The sequence below is a fragment of the Paroedura picta genome, chromosome 6 (genome assembly GCF_049243985.1).
Source record: "Paroedura picta isolate Pp20150507F chromosome 6, Ppicta_v3.0, whole genome shotgun sequence".
Taxonomy (NCBI): Eukaryota; Metazoa; Chordata; class Lepidosauria; order Squamata; family Gekkonidae; genus Paroedura; species Paroedura picta.
In genome coordinates, this window is record NC_135374.1 from 18682856 (window position 1) to 18699010 (window position 16155).

Here is a 16155-nt window from a genome sequence, read left to right on the forward strand (position 1 = left end):
TGACAGATACTTTTCCTCATGGCTGCATATGTGCTCTGACCTAATTGCCAAAGGGTAGACGTCCAAACAACCAAGGCACACTGAAAGTTTAATTGTGTCCAGCGAGGGGATCATCTAGTAACGTGAAGATCCTATCAGTGCTACAGAACATTGACATGGTAGTGGATGTGCCCATGTATGTTTGCCAGTAGATTAATGAGGCATTCCAGCTGACCCTATAAAATAAGGTCTCTGATCTCTGGTGCTGCTGCCATCTAACCCAACTCTCTGCTGCACGGAGGCTTCAGTATGCATCTCATCATTACTATTGAACTCTGTCTGCTATTCTCTTGTTGTTTATGGGAAGTGGAAACACGCAAGGTCTTCTCCACACTTTCTGTAACAAATGGAGGGAGATGGGGAACCTGGGGGAAACAGGAATTGTGCCCTAAAGGCTACATTGAAGGGTTTTCACTAAAGGTAATCTCCCCCTCCCCCTCCCCCTCCCCCTCCCCCTCCCCCTCCCCCTCATCCTCCCTCATCCTCTTTCTCTCTCTCCTTGTTCTCTGTTCTTCAGCCAGCTTGTTGTAGTGGTTAGGAGCGCACACTTCTAATCTGGCAAGCCAGGTTTGATTCCTCGCTCCTCCTCCTCATGCAGCCAGCTGGGTGACCTTGGGCTCACCACAGCACGGATAAAGCTGTTCTGACCGAGCTGTAATATCAGGGCTCTCTCAGGGTGTCTCTTGTGGGGAGAGGAAAGGGAAGGTGAACGTAAGCTGCTTTGAGACTCCTTTGGGTAGAGAAAAGCGGCATATAAGAACCAACTCTTCTTCTTCTTCAGTAATATCAGGGCTCCCTCAACCTCACCTACCTTACAGGGTGTCTGTTGTGGGGAAAGGAAAGGGAAGGTGACTGTAAGTTACTTTAAGACTCCAATTCTTATCATTATTCTTCTCCAAGTCCAGCCTCACATAGACCATTTATGCACTGGAGGCTTCATGCCAGGTTGCAGGCTGCAGCTTTAGTTGTGGCAAGTTGCCCCACCAATTCCTGCACCCACACAGGGGAGCATATGGCCCGGTGCGCCTCAGATGCCCCCTATTTTTGCTCCTGCACAGGAGCTGGGTCAGTGAAGTTCCCAATGTGTAAATGGTCATAGGGAGGCTGTCTTGAAGGATGTCTTTCTTTTCTTCCATTTCAGATTCTTGTTCCATATTGGGAAATGTGTGTGTGGTAATGCTGAGAACTTGTTATTAGTTTTCTGCTGGAGAGGGTGGTGCAACAACAGTCTTTATCAAAGGGATTCTTCACCCCCATAGAGCGATCATCTTGTAGGACATTGATGGCAGAGGTCTCACTTTTGGCCACACAACTTCTGCTTGCAATGGTCTCCTTCAAGGACAGATGAGGTGACAGTGAAAGGTAAGGGCACAGAAGAACACATGAAGAATGGAAGATTTGTTCTTCTTGAAAAGGTCCTGATCTCTCATACCAACTTCAAAGCTCTGATGTGATACCCCTGATGTGGATGTAAACTAACCTCATAAGATCCTGACCCCTCCTACATTTATTGATGGGGACTGATACAATGTATATGTCATTTTAATGACTTACTGCTTTTTATTCATTTGATTATTTATTATATATATTTATAACATGCTCCTCTTGAACCAGCCATCTCAGGGTGGCTCACCTCATGTTGTTTTCATCCATGCTGCCACCTGCCCTGAGCTACCAGGAAGCTCATCATCAGAAACCTTATCATGATCATGAAAATATGATGATGATTAGACTCAACACAGGCTGGTAGGCAGAAGCAACACATGTTGGTTAAAAACTGATGGATTACATCCATTTTGATGGAAGATCTTTGCAAAGAGGACATTTGTTTTGTTTAAATTCCTTAAATTCATTCCTTAAATTCATTAAGTATCTCACAGCAACTGCATCTGTCATCCCCATTGGAGATAAGAATTCCCTAGCTGGATCTGACTACAAGATCCATCTGGCCCAGGCAAAATCACATTTCCAAAAGAAGTTGTTCATGGTAGGAATCTCACTAGTGAGATGGGAAGGAAAAGGCCTCCTCGTGTCCCTCCAGCATCTGATTTCTTTTTTCAAGCATGCTTCTTGTAGACATGGAGGTTCTGTGTCACTACCCTAGCTAATAAATTCTTCTCTGTTTCTGATTTCCATGTACTTTCTCAGTTGCCAGAAACGTCTGGAGGTCCTATTGATGACACTGGTGTTATTGGCATACGTGGGCATTGTTCAGATGGCTCACTCGTCACATCTTCAGTGGGAGAGTGAGTTCCTTTTTAGTATTAGCATATTTCCTGCTTCCCATACCTTATCTTGCCTTCTCTCAAATTACTACTGTTCTCTCCAATAGCATGGAATAGGGTTGCCATAGTACACCATAGAAATGAAAAAGATTCCTAGATTCCTGGTTCTATGAACTTAACTTTCAAGTACTCATACAACAATGATTTCATGCAATCATGCACCACCCCTTTCCCAATCTTTGTCCCCCAACTGTTCTTTCCCTCTAAGTGCTCCAAGATGGCAACAGAAGCATGGATCACTGTTTAGGTCCAGTCTACAGACTGGAGCAGAGCATTGTAAGTGAGAGCCAGCTTGGTGTAGTGGTTAGGAGTACAGACTTCTAGTCTGGCGATCCGGGTTTGAATCCACACTCCCGCACAGGCAACCAGCTGGGTGACCTTGGGCTCAACATAGCCCTGAGAAAGCTTATCTGACTGAGTGAAGCTGAGAGAGCCCTGAGATTACTGCTCGGTCAGAACAGCTTTATCAGTGCTGTGGTGAGCCCAAAGTTAAGCAGGTGGATGCTTCTGGGGGAGGAGAAGGGAATCAAATCCAGCTCACCAGGTTAGAAGCCAGCACTCCTAACCACTACACCAAGCTTACTGAATCTAATTGAAGGCTTCCTCATCAATTAATCTGTTCAATATGGTAACAGGAATATTATAGGGAAACCACAGATGCCCCTCACAGAAACTCTAACTTATTGTCAAAAGAATTCCATTTATAGTCTATACTTTCCTTTGTTCTCTCCAAACTGCAGAGAGGGAGAGGGGGAGGTCCTTTTAATTTTATTTCCATGCCCCCCAGCCCCAACCATATGCCCGGTGGAATAGTGTCAATTTGTAGGCCTTGCAGAACATTGATAGCGTCATCAGGGCCCAGGTTTCCAACTATAAAATATTTCACCAAGGCCAAATGCACTACATTTGTGCTAATCAATAAAGAGTTGAGAACGAAAACTGAGCATGGATACGTGAGCCACATTCCTCCATAGCCTCCTTTCCTGTGCCGCCAACAGCAACCTGATTTCCAGAAATAATCAAACAAAATTTTTCCCAGTGTGGAGAGAAATGCTTTTTGTGGCAGGCATATATCCCACAAGTGTTCATATTCTCAGTGTGTGCATATTGAATATGCCCCGTAGATCAAGGATAGTCAACCTGTGGTCCTCCAGATGTTCATGGACTACAATTCCCATGAGCCCCTGTCAGCAAAGACATGGACATCTGGAGGACCACAGGTTGACTACCCCTGCCGTAGATGACTCCTACAAAAAGGAGCAGTGAAATAAAGCCACAGTGATGGGGGGAAACCTTCCACAAATTGTTCTTTTCCTGTTCCAAAAGGGGCGGTACCTGGTCTAGGCCACTCTTCTGCCGGTTTGGCAACCTGGACAGATTCACACTACGAGTGTCAGAACCCCAAGGACGACTAGGCGATGATACAGCTGTCAACAACATCAAGTTTGCATGCCCAGATAATTCTGTACTGGAAGGAGATGGACCAGCGTGGGGCAAATATGGGGAATGGAGTAAGCCCTGCCTTAAATATGAAATGTGTGGGATTCAAACTAGGGTGGAGGATCCCATTGGGCTGCATGTGCTGGATCGTACCGAACTCAATGATGTCAAGTTTTTCTGTTGTGAATAAATATTGGCTGTTCCTTCATCTGTGAGGCTTGAGTGTGTTTTCATTTCCCACGATACACGTCACTCAGTCTTCAATTTGATTTCCTTGTGCATCATCCATTAGCATAATCCTTTTCACACATGCTACTGCCAAGACAGATCTCCACCATCGAATACACCATCCTATATTGGTGTATTTGGTTTTACCTACCTAAGTGCAGAACTTTACATTTGTCCCTATTGAACTTAATTTTATTCAGTTTAGCCCACTTCTCCAGCCTATCAAGACCATCCTGTATTCTGATTTGTCTTTTGTTGTGTTTGCTACCCCGTCCCAGATTAGTATCATCTGTAAATTTTATAAGTATTCCCTCTAATCCCACATCCAAATCATTTATAAATATGTTGAACAACATAGGTCCCAGGACAGATCCCTGGGGAACTCCACTTGTCACTCTTCTCCAAAAGGATGCTGAACCGTTAACAAGTACACTTTGGGTATGACCTGTCAACCAGTTATCGATCCACATGATAGAATTAGGATCCATACCACATTTTACCAACGTGTCAACAAGAATATCATGTGGAACCTTATCAAAAGCTTTTGATAAGGAAGGAGGGGATGCGGCAAAAGCCACCATCTTGTTGACAGCATGACCTCATTTTCAGACCACACCGAAAATGATTCAGCCAAACACAATAGTGAAACCATAGAGTTTCCACTGAATCTCAGAGTTCCTGCCCAAGCAATGACATCATGCCATTTATGCAATGGTACTCCCATGCCCCCCTTCTCCTTCTGGGTACCAACCACATGTTGCCAAACCAAGAATGGACTTTATGTGTGTTCACATGGTATGATCATGGGTTACATCACCTGTAGATGGAGGGTCTGGCACTGGCTTGAGAAACATGTATCCTAGGAAAACGTGGTAGTTTATTTAGAACAAATTCACAATGCATGGCTATTTTAAGGCCTGTCAGTTTCATGTAGCAGCTATGAGTGATTAAAGGCCATTTCCAACCAAGCATGTAGCTACTGCTTGTTTGACTTCAAGCAGAGCATGTTATTTTGTATGGTGATTGATTTTATAACCCTAACCAGAGCATGTGAACCATTTATGACTGAACATGTTAGTCTTGCATAACTAATGGCTGATTATTTCTGAGCTGATGTAAGTACAGGCAGAGATCAATGCCTGTGGATCCCATTCGTGCTGGGAGGTCTCCACAGGTTCTCCCATGAATTTCACTAAAGTCAGTTAGAATTTTTTATTGTAATGGTGACAACTCTACATGTATGCATAACAATCTTTCCATGCGTACTTAAACCAGTGGGCTTTGAGCGGCTTACCTCAAGTTGTTTTAATCCATGCTGTCCAAAGGAGCATGCATTTCTTGATGCATTATTCTGAATCTATGCCACATATTCCGAATTTTTGCTGATATTGAGTGGTTTTGTTTTTGTCCTTCGAGCAGGTATAGAACTGACAGATCAGCTCTCACCCACCCCACCACCTCTGATCCTGGCTTAGCTCCTCCCATCGACAATTGGGTAAACTCAGATATAATTTGGCAGGGCAGGGGTTGGGAAGCAGTCAGACTCCCTGCAGACTTCCCTGCCTGGCCCAGCCTTTGGGAGATGATGGTGAGTGGGAAAGAGGCATACCCCATGACATACCCCACCCAGTCAGACCTTAGGGAGATATGGAAAACAGGGCGGGAAGGAGGCAGCCCCCCTTGAGCCTTCCCTTGGGTCTTCCCTGCCTAATCTTTTGGAAATGTGTATGTGGGGAGGGGTTACAGCCCCCCCCCCCCATCAGCCTTCCTGGCTGGGTCTTTGGAAGATGTGGGGTTGGATAGGAAGATGGGGACAGTTATGATCTGTGTAGACACTATTTTATGGCTTGGGGGTAGGAGGCCCAGTTTCCCTCCAAAGCAGCTGTTTTCTCCAGAAGAACTGATGCCTTTCTTCCCTCCACTTTTATCCCTCCTCTCTCTTCTTCTTTCCTGCTTTCATCTCTCTGTCTCCCTCTGTCTCTCTCTCTCTTTCTGTCTTTCTCTATTTCATCTTCCTGAAAGTTTCCAGGCCTCCTCCTCGAAGCTGGCAACCCAGTTCTACATTGAAGTACCTATACCTAATATAAAGACAAATGTCCAAACATAAACAGGTTAAAGGGTAGAAGAAGAAGAAGAAGAGTTGGTTCTTATATGCCGCTTTTCCCTACCCGAAGGAGGCTCAAAGCGGCTTACAGTCGCCTTCCCATTCCTCTCCCCACAACAGACACCCTGTGAGGTGGGTGAGGCTGAGAGAGCCCTGATATCACTGCCCGGTCAGAACAGTTTTATCAGTGCCGTGGCGAGCCCAAGGTCACCCAGCTGGCTGCATGTGGGGGAGCGCAGAATCGAACCCGGCATGCCAGATTAGAAGTCCGCACTCCTAACCACTACACCAAACTGGCTACACCAAACTGGTACACATTATATCCATTTACAAAAACCAATACCAAACACCTTTTGGCTAAAAGGTCTTCCTTGGTGATCCTATTCAAACTTTGCATTACATAAATGTAACAAAAAATTAACATAGAACTCATCATGTACAGAATGGGCCAAACACCCTTTGAGATGTTCAGCCCTGGAGTAAGTGAGGATAAATATTCTTGAGATACAACATGAGATGCCACTCATCAAGTTGTGCAATATTTCATATGCCCATGGATACGCTTAGACCTGATCAATAATGCTTAAAACTCCAATGGAGTATTCGGATACAAATAGAACATTATCAGCACTATTGTAGCCCATACCACTGAATATTTATACCAGTTTGTTTCTTTCTTTTTTCATTCTCATGCACCCTTATATTTTCCTTGCTCTCTCTTGGTTAAAAAAGGCCACAAGTAGAAGACACCCAAGGCCACTGGGATCAAAACAGCTAAGAACAGTGAAGCCAAGTTCTAGCCTCAAGACAAGCCTCTGAAATGAGGAAACCCTTTCCATTCAAGTTCTATCCTTACCTTATAGTGACTATAGCCTCAAAACAAGGAGGGAATAAAATCTATCTACAATTCTTTCCCACAAAATGCATCCTTTGATAAGCCTCTCCCATTTCCTCCTTATGTTTGTTTATTCTTGTAAATGAGAAAAACCTTGCCACTCCAGTTCTATTCCTACCTTATACTACCGGTACTCCAGATTTTGGATTATTATGCTTTTTCTTTTCAGATTCCCGTTTTCCTAATTAATGTGGGAGGGCCTAGTTGGGAGAATGACAGATACTTTTCCTCATGGCTGCATATGTACTCTGGCCTATTTTTCAAAGGGTAGACATTCAAACAACCAAGGCACACTGAAAGTTTAATTGTGTGCAGTGAGGGGATCACCTAGTAACGTGAAGATCCTATCAGTGCTACAGAACATTGACATGGTAGTGGATGTGCCCATGTATGTTTGCCAGTAGATTAATGAGGCATTCCAGCTGACCCTATAAAATAAGGTCTCTGATCTCTGGTGCTGCTGCCGTCTACCCAACTCTCTGCTGCACGGAGGCTTCAATATGCATCTCATCATTACTATTGAACTCTCTCTGCTATTCTCTTGTTGTCTATGGGAAGTGGAAACACGCAAGGTCCTCTCCACACTTTCTGTAACAAATGGAGGGAGATGGGGAACCTGGGGGAAACAGGAATTGTGCCCTAAAGGCTACATTGAAGGGTTTTCACTAAAGGTAATCTCTCCCCCCCCCTCCCCCTCTCCCTCATCCTCCCTCATCCTCTTTCTCTCTCTCCTTGTTCTCTGTTCTTCAGCCAGCTTGCTGTAGTGGTTAGGAGCGCACACTTCTAATCTGGCAAGCCAGGTTTGATTCCTTGCTCCTCCTCCTCATGCAGCCAGCCGGGTGACCTTGGGCTCACCACAGCACGGATAAAGCTGTTCTGACCGAGCTGTAATATCAGGGCTCTCTCAGCCTCACCTCCCTCACAGGATGTCTCTTGTGCGGAGAGGAAAGGGAAGGTGAACGTAAGCTGCTTTGAGACTCCTTTGGGTAGAGAAAAGAGGCATAAAAAAACCCAGTCTTCTTCTTATCCAAGTCCAGCCTCACATAGGGAGGCTGTCTTGAAGGATATCTTTTTTTTTCTTCCACTCCAGGTTCTTGTTCCATATTGGCAAATGTGTGTGTGGTAATGTTGAGATCTTGTCATTAGTTTTCTGCTGGAGAGGGTGGTGCAACAACAGTCTTTATCAAAGGGATTCTTCACCCCCATAGAGGGATCATCTTGAAGGACATTGATGGCAGAGGTCTCACTTTTGACAACACAACTTCTGCTTGCAATGGTCTCCTTCAAGGACAGATGAGGGGATGGGGAAAGGCAAGGGTACACATGAAGAAAGGGAAGATTTGTTCTTCTGGAAGAGGTCCTGACCTATCTGATGCCAACTTTAGAGCTCTAATGTGATACCGCTGATGGGGATGTTAACTAACCTCATACGATTCTGACCCCTCTTCCATTTATTGATGGGGACTGAAATTTTAGTGACTTACTGCTTTTTTTCTTTTTTTGATTATTTGATTAATTCTTTATTTATATTTATAACATGCCGCTCTTGAACCAGCCATCTCGGGGTTGCTTACGTCAAGTTGTTTTCATCCATGCTGTCACATGACCTGACCTACCAGGAAGTTCATCCTCAGAAACTCTATCGTGATCATTAAAATATGATGATGATTTGACCCAACACAGACTAGCAGGCAGAAACAACAACTGTTGTGTGAAGACTGGTGGATTTCATCCAATTTTGATGGAAGGCCTTTGCGAAGAGCACATCTGTTTTGTTTAAATTCTTTAAGTATCTCACAGCAACTGCATCCATTATCCCCACTGGAGATAAGATCTCCCTTGTTGGATCTGACTACAAGATTTATTATTTATTTATCTGTTTGTTTGATTTATTTCCCGCCGTTCCCTGAGGGCTTTTGGCAGGTTACAATTCATTAAAAACCCCGTAGACCGGGGGTCCTCAATCCCCTGTCCGCGGCCCGGTGTCAGGCCGCAGAGGCCACCTGCCTCCCCCCGCCCACAGTGAGAAGGAAGGGAAGAGGCAGGCGCAGCCGCCTGGTGGCGAAAACGTGCATGCGCGGCAACTGCGCGTGTGCACGTTAGCGCCCCCTGGTGGCGAAAATGAGCATGGGCGGCAACTGCGCGTGCGCGTTTGCGCAGCACCTGGGCCGTCGGCTCTCTCCTCACCCCGGAGGCGGTCCCTGACCTGAAAAAGGTTGGGGACCGCTACCGTAGACAATAAAACAGTCTCTACATAAAAGCCAGCAAGTGACAAGAGGACCTGTCGGAAAATCTCGCCCCAATTTAATCCACCTAATACCACCTTAAGGGGGGAGGGGGGAAAGGGAGAGGAAGGGAGAGGGCACTGATGGAATACGCTACCACTGCTTCTGTGAGGAGGCATTGATCTACCTGGCCGCCTGGCCTCACCCATTGACCTGGTGGAAGAGCTCCATTTTGCAGGCCCTGTGGAAAGCCGATAGCTCCTGCAGGGTCCGTAACTCCTCTGGGAGCTCATTACACCAGGCTGGGGCCAGGACCGAAAAGGCCCAGGCACTGGTAGAAGGCGTACTTCTCTGGGGCCGGGAATTACCAAAAGATTCGCATCCGCAGAGCGTAAGGCCCAGGCAAAATCTCATTTCCAAAAGAAGTTGTTCATGGTAGGAATCTCACAAGTGGGATGGGAAGGAAAAGGCCTCCTCGTGTCCCTCCAGCATCTGATTTCTTTTTTCAAGCATGCTTCTTGTAGACATGGAGGTTCTGTGTCACTACCCTAGCTATTAAATCCTTCTCTCTGTTTCTGTTTCCATGTACTTCCTCAGTTGCCAGGATCGTTTGGAGGTCCTCGTGATGACACTGGTGTTATTGGCATACGTGGGCATTGTTCAGATGGCTCACTCATCACATCTTCAGTGGGAGAGTGAGTTCTTTTTTGGTATTAGCATATTTCCTGCTTCCTGTACCATATCTTGCCTTCTCTCATATTACTACTGTTCTCTCCACTAGCATGGAATAGGGTTGCCAGGTAGTTGTGCTCTAGCCCTCCCCACCCAAGCTGGAACAAAATTGGTGGGGAAAAGACCATGACTTCCAGGTGAGCACCAACAGTGCCCTAGGAATGCCCCAAATCTATATATATATTTACCATAAAAATGAAAAAGATTCCTAGAGTTTACTCGTTCTATGAACTTAACTTTCAAGTACTCATACAAAAATCATTTCATGGAATCATGCACCACCCCTTTCCCAATCTTTGTCCCCCAACTGTTCTTTCCCTCTAAGTGCTCCAAATGGCAACTGTAGCATGGATCACTGTTTAGGTCCGGTCTATAGACTGGAGCAGAGCATTCTATATAAACCCTGTCTGTATGTTCATTCAATGTCCACAGAGTGGGGACACCTGAGAAACCTGCACTGAGCTCTTGTTGACCGCCTCCGCTACAAAGGGTTTCAGGGAAAATATTTAAAAATCACCTGCAGATGACCTCTGTAACTCTATGAATCATTAGACATTCTTATGGTTTTCCAGAGAGTTCATACTACCTTCATAGCTTCCAGGCTGTCCCAGGAAGAGATATCATCACACTTGTGGCCCACAACTGTCCATCATGTTTTGTTGTTGTTGTTGTTGTTGTATGTATTTAGAAGAAGAAGAGTTGGTCCTTATATGCCGCTTTCCTCTACCCGAAGGAGTCTCAAAGCGGCTTACACTTGCCTTCCGTTCCTCTCCCCACCACAGACACCCTGTGAGGGAGGTGAGGCTGAGAGAGCCCTGATATTACTGCCCGGTCAGAACAGTTTTATCAGTTACAAGCCAGCAGGCCTAACCACTACACTAAGCTTACTAAATCGAATTGGAGGCTTCCTCATCAATTAATCTGTTCAATATGGTAACAGGAATATTATAGGAAAACCACAGATGCCCCTTACAGGAAGTCCAACTTATTATCAAAATAATTCCATTTATAGTCTATACTTTCCTTTGTTCTCTCCAAACTGCAGAGAGAGAGGGGGGGGAGGTCCACTTAATTTTATTTACTTGCCCCCCAGCCCCAACCATATGCCCGGTGGAATAGTGTCATTCTTCAGGCCCTGCAGAACATTGATAGTGCTGTCAGGGCCCAGCTGTAATGTATTTCACCAAGTGCACTGCTTTTGTGATTAGCCAGTTGGAGATGAGAACCCAAACTGTGCAAGGATACGTGAGCCACATTCCTCCATAGCCTCCTTTCCTGTGCCGCCAACAGCAACCTGATTTCCAGAAATAAGCAAATGATAGTTTTACCAGTGTGGAGAGAAATGCTTTCTGTGGCAGGCATATATCCCACAAGTGTTCATATTCTCAGTGTGTGCATATTGAACATGCCCCGTAGATCAAGGGTAGTCAACCTGTGGTCCTCCAGATGTTCATGGACTACAATTCCCATGAGCCCCAGCCAGCAAACACTGGCAGGGGCTCATGGGAATTGTAGTCTATGAACATCTGGAGGACCACAGGTTGACTACCCCTGCCGTAGATGACTCCTACAAAAAGGAGCAGTGAAATAAAGCCACAGTGATAGGGGAAACCTTCCACAAATTGTTCTTTTCCTGTTCCAAAAGGGGCGGTACCTGGTCTAAGCCACTCTTCTGCCGGTTTGGCAACCTGGACAGATTTGCACTACGAGTGTCAGAACCCCAAGGACGACTAGGCGATGATACAGCTGTCAACAACATCAAGTTGGCATGCCAAGATAACACTGTACTGGAAGGAAATGGACCAGCGTGGGGCATATATGGAGAATGGAGTAAGCCCTGCTTTAAATTTGATATGTGTGGGTTTCAAACTAGGGTGGAGTACCCCAAAGGTCTGCATAAGCTGGATCGTACTGAACTCAATGATATCAAGTTTTTCTGTTGTCAATAAATATTGGCTGCTCCGTCATTTGTGGGGCTTGAGTGTACCTGCTTTCATTTCTCACTATACACGTCACTCAGTCTTCTGCTTGAATTCCTTGTGCTTACCAGCCCCACTCCAAAGTTAATTAATTAGGCCCCTGGTTTAGGTGATATTTTTTTAAAATAAAGTAATAATTTCAGTATAATGTCTGAATATTGATGAAGGGTTATTGTTCACAGGCAAAGGATAGGGATTCAAGAAGAAGCATTTCATTTACATTTATTTATTTTTGATATCTCACTTTTCACCCCAGCTGGGAGACATTGTACTCCCCTTGTCCATTTTCCCCACATAACCCACCCAATTAGCAACTCACTATAGATTGCTGGAAAAGGATCTATTAGGGTACGAAATGAGACTTTCCCATTTTGAGGTCATTGAGTTCCCCAACACATGAGACCAGGAGCGTTCCCTGTTAACCATTTGCTTTGATTTCAAATTCATCTCAAGAAGAATCACTTCCTCCTGAGTCAATGGAACACTCATTTCTATGCCATTTTAAGTAAACACTCCAATTTTAAAAAGTACTGAAATGCCATTTCATTGAATGTATTGCATATTATAGCATGGGCTGGCAACCTTGCATAATGTGCAGGCACCTCTGTTGGCATAGGAAAATTCCCTGCTGTGATGTGTTATGGTTAATCCCAACACAGCTGCCATGTTGGTAAGGTCTAGTTACAAAATGTTTGAAAGAATAATAAAGGGAAGTTCCAAGCCAACTGGGCTTCTATGACGAAGGCAACTGGTTCTAAATGGGTGATGCCTACAAAACCAGAAGTGAAACAAAAACATTTTTGGTTTCACCGTGGATGGCTCATATATGATTTTCCCTCCATCAGTTGGTTGCTAGTTGAATTCTGGATTAAGTTCAAGGCATTGGTCTTAACCTTTAGGGCCATATGTTACATGTTACAGACTGTTTTATGTATTGTTCTCTGTTATGATGTAAACCGCCCTGAGCCTCCGGGGAGGGCGGTATATAAGTATGATAAATAAATAAATAAATAAATAAATAAATATGTGGTCTGGCCCTGTGTATCTCATTTGGCTTTTTAGCCACTGAGTCACTCTGCAAAAACTTTTGATAATAGAGGAGCGGATAAAGCAAAAACCACCATCTTGTTGACAGCATGACCTCATTTTCAGACCACCCCCAAAATGATTCAGGAAAAACACAATAGTGAAACTGTAGAGTTTCCACTGAATCTCAGAGTTCCTGCCCAAGCAGTGACATCATGCCTTTTATGGAACGGCACTCCCATGTCCCCCCCCCCCTTCTCCTGCTGGGTACCAACCATCAGTTGCAAAACCTAGAATGGAGGTTATGTGTGTTCACATGGTACGTTCATGGGTTACATCACCTGTAGATGGAGAGTCTGGCATTGGCTTGAGAAACCTGTATCCTAGGAACACATGGTAGTTTATTTAGAACAAGTTCGACATGCATGGCTAGAATCATAGAATCATAAGAGTTGGAAGGGGCCACACAGGCCATCTAGTCCAACCCCCTGCTCAACACAGGATCAACCCAAAGCATCCTAAAGCATCCAAGAAAAGTGTGTATCCAACCTTTGCTTGAAGACTGCCAGTGAGGGGGAGCTCACCACCTCCTTAGGCAGCCTATTCCACTGCTGAACTACTCTGACTGTGAAAATTGTTTTCCTGATATCTAGCCTATATCGTTGTACTTGAAGTTTAAACCCATTACTGCGTGTCCTCTCCTCTGCAGCCAGCAGAAACAGCATCCTGCCCTCCTCCAAGTGACAACCTTTCAAATACTTAAAGAGGGCTATCATGTCCCCTCTCAACCTCCTTTTCTCCAGGCTGAACATTCCCAAGTCCCTCAACCTATCTTCATGGGGTTATTTTAAGCCCTGTCAGTGTCAGAGCCCTGCCCGAACTTCCACAGTTCTGCAGGGCCTGCAAAAGGGAGCTTTTCCACCAGGCATTTACTTGAGACCAACTGACCCATAACATCTACAGCCCCCCGCCCCCAGACTGAGAGACTGAACCTACCAAGGGAGTGTCAAAGTTGTTGTTGGTATGTTATTGTTGTTATATTGTTATATTGATATTGATACTGTTCTTTGTAAATGTTCCAAAATGTTTTATGTAAATCGCCCAGAGCGGTAGGGAAGGGCGGTATAAAAATCGAAATAAATAAATAAATAAAAATAAAATGTAGCAGCTATAAGAGATGAAAGGCCATTTCCAACCAAGCATGTAGCTACTGCTTGTTTGACTTCAAGCAGAGCATGCTGTTTTGTATGGTCATCAATTTTACAACCCTAATCAGAGCATGTGAACCATTTATGACTGAACATGTTAGTCTTGCATAACTAATGGCTGATTATTTCTGAGCTGATGTAAGTACAGGCAGAGATCAATGCCTGTGGATCCCATTCGTGCTGGAAGGTCTCCACGGGTTCTCCCATGAATTTCACTAAAGTCAGTTAGAATTTTTTATTTTAATGGTGACAACTCTAAATGTATGCATAACAATCTTTCCATGTGTACTTGAACCAGCCATCTTGGGGCAGCCGCTCCCAAGTTGTTTTAGACCATGCTGTCATTTCCCCAAAGGAGCATCCATTTCTTGATGCCTTATTCTGAATCTATGCCACATAGCCAACTAGCCCATGGACTTCCCTGCCTGCCCATTGGGATATGGGTGTGAGTGGGAAGAGGCAGCCCATTCCCCATGAACTTCCCTAAATGGCCTGGCCCTTGGGAGATGTAGGGGTAGGTGGGAAAGAGGCACCTGCCACCCACCCACCCACCCACCCAGGCCTTTGGGAGATATGTAGAGCAGGGCGGGAAGGAGGCAGCCCTCCTTGGGATCTTCCCTGCCTAACCTTTGAAAAATGTGGGGGAGTTGCAGCTCCCCCCCCCCCGACAGCCTTCCTGGCTGGGCCTTTGGAAGATATGGGGTTGGATAGGAAGATGGGGACAGTTTTGAACTATGTAGACACTGTTGTATGGGATGGGGGTAGGAGGGCCAGTTCCCTTCCAAAGCAGCTGTTTTCTCCTGAAGAACTGATGCCTTTCTTCCCTCCTCATTCTTCCCTTCTCTCTCTCTCTCTCTTTCTGTCTTTTTCACTTTCATCTTCCCGAAGGCTTCCTGGCCTCCACCTGGAAGTTGGCAACCCAGCTGGCAGAATGTGGAGGAGGAGTCAGGAATGAAGCCGAGCTCTTGTGATTAGAGCCTGCTACTCTTTAACCACTTCACCACACTGGATCTCAAGCTCGAGTGGGGAGTGGTGAGGAGGAGGTCATAGTGCAGGTGTCTGTGCTAGTGTCCGTTGTATTCCTGGGTGCAAAGGGCTTTTGCCTCTAATAGGCAACATTGTAGGGATTGCTCCCTTCTGTTATGTCCAGGATTTGTAATCCTCCCTCCAAAAATAGATTTCTGATTCTTCTTTGTGTGCTCCTGGCCCCATTGTGTGATTTTTTTTTCATCCGTACTCTGGGATCAAATCAAATGAGGATGACTCTATAACAACTATTAACTGTAGTATATTATTCACTGCATTTGTATTTTGTCTTTCCTTCGATCTATACACAGTCCTTCTCTTTTCCATTTTCTTCTTGCAACAACCTCAGAGAAATGACTTGTCGAAAGGTACTTTTTAACATATTTATTAATGATCTAGATGAGGGGGTGGAGGGACTACTCATCCAGTTTGCAGATGACACCAAATTGGGAGGACGGGCAAATACTCCGGAAGATAGAGACAGAGTTCAACGAGATCTGAACACAATGGAAAAATGGGCAAATGAGAAAAAGATGCAATTTAATAAAGATAATTGTAAAGTTCTGCATCTGGGTCAGAAAAATGAAAAGCATGCCTACTGGATGGGGGATACGCTTCTAGGTAACACTGTGTGTGAACGAGACCTTGGGGTACTTGTGGATTGTACACTAAACATGAGCAGGCAGTGTGATGCAGCGGTAAAAAAGGCAAATGCCATTTTGGGCTGTATCAACAGGGGCATCACATCAAAATCACAAGATGTCATAATCCCATTGTATACGGCACTGGTCAGACCACACCTGGAGTACTGTGTGCAGTTCTGGAGGCCTCACTTCAAGAAGGACGTCGATAAAATTGAAAGGGTACAGAGGAGAGCGACGAAGATGATCTGGGGCCAAGGGACCAAGCCCTATGAAGTTAGGTTAAGGGATTTGGGAATGTTCAGCCTGGAGAAAAGGACGTTGAGA

At 45.1% G+C, this 16155-nt stretch overlaps 2 protein-coding genes across 2 annotated transcripts; both read left to right on the forward strand.

Moving 5' to 3' along the window:
• Positions 1–288: 288 nt before the first annotated feature.
• LOC143840624 (vitelline membrane outer layer protein 1-like) lies at positions 289–3954 on the forward strand. Its single transcript, XM_077344225.1, has 3 exons — positions 289–459; positions 2188–2285; positions 3651–3954. The coding sequence occupies exons 1-3, from the start codon at positions 289–291 to the stop codon at positions 3952–3954; spliced, it is 573 nt and encodes a 190-aa protein (XP_077200340.1).
• A 3537-nt stretch (positions 3955–7491) lies between these two features.
• Positions 7492–11897, forward strand: LOC143840625 (vitelline membrane outer layer protein 1-like). The gene is made up of 3 exons (XM_077344226.1): positions 7492–7662; positions 9814–9911; positions 11594–11897. The coding sequence occupies exons 1-3, from the start codon at positions 7492–7494 to the stop codon at positions 11895–11897; spliced, it is 573 nt and encodes a 190-aa protein (XP_077200341.1).
• The last annotated feature ends 4258 nt before the right edge of the window (positions 11898–16155 follow it).

Excerpts from the sequence above, each read along its gene's own strand:
- LOC143840624 (XM_077344225.1), top strand. The coding sequence starts at position 289 with ATGCATCTCATCATTACTATTGAACTCTGTCTGCTATTCTCTTGTTGT. Across the intron at positions 460-2,187 it reads TTGAAGGGTTTTCACTAAAG|TTGCCAGAAACGTCTGGAGG; the intron begins GTAATCTCCCCC and ends GTACTTTCTCAG. Across the intron at positions 2,286-3,650 it reads GTCACATCTTCAGTGGGAGA|GGGCGGTACCTGGTCTAGGC; the intron begins GTGAGTTCCTTT and ends CTGTTCCAAAAG.
- LOC143840625 (XM_077344226.1), top strand. The coding sequence starts at position 7,492 with ATGCATCTCATCATTACTATTGAACTCTCTCTGCTATTCTCTTGTTGT. Across the intron at positions 7,663-9,813 it reads TTGAAGGGTTTTCACTAAAG|TTGCCAGGATCGTTTGGAGG; the intron begins GTAATCTCTCCC and ends GTACTTCCTCAG. Across the intron at positions 9,912-11,593 it reads ATCACATCTTCAGTGGGAGA|GGGCGGTACCTGGTCTAAGC; the intron begins GTGAGTTCTTTT and ends CTGTTCCAAAAG.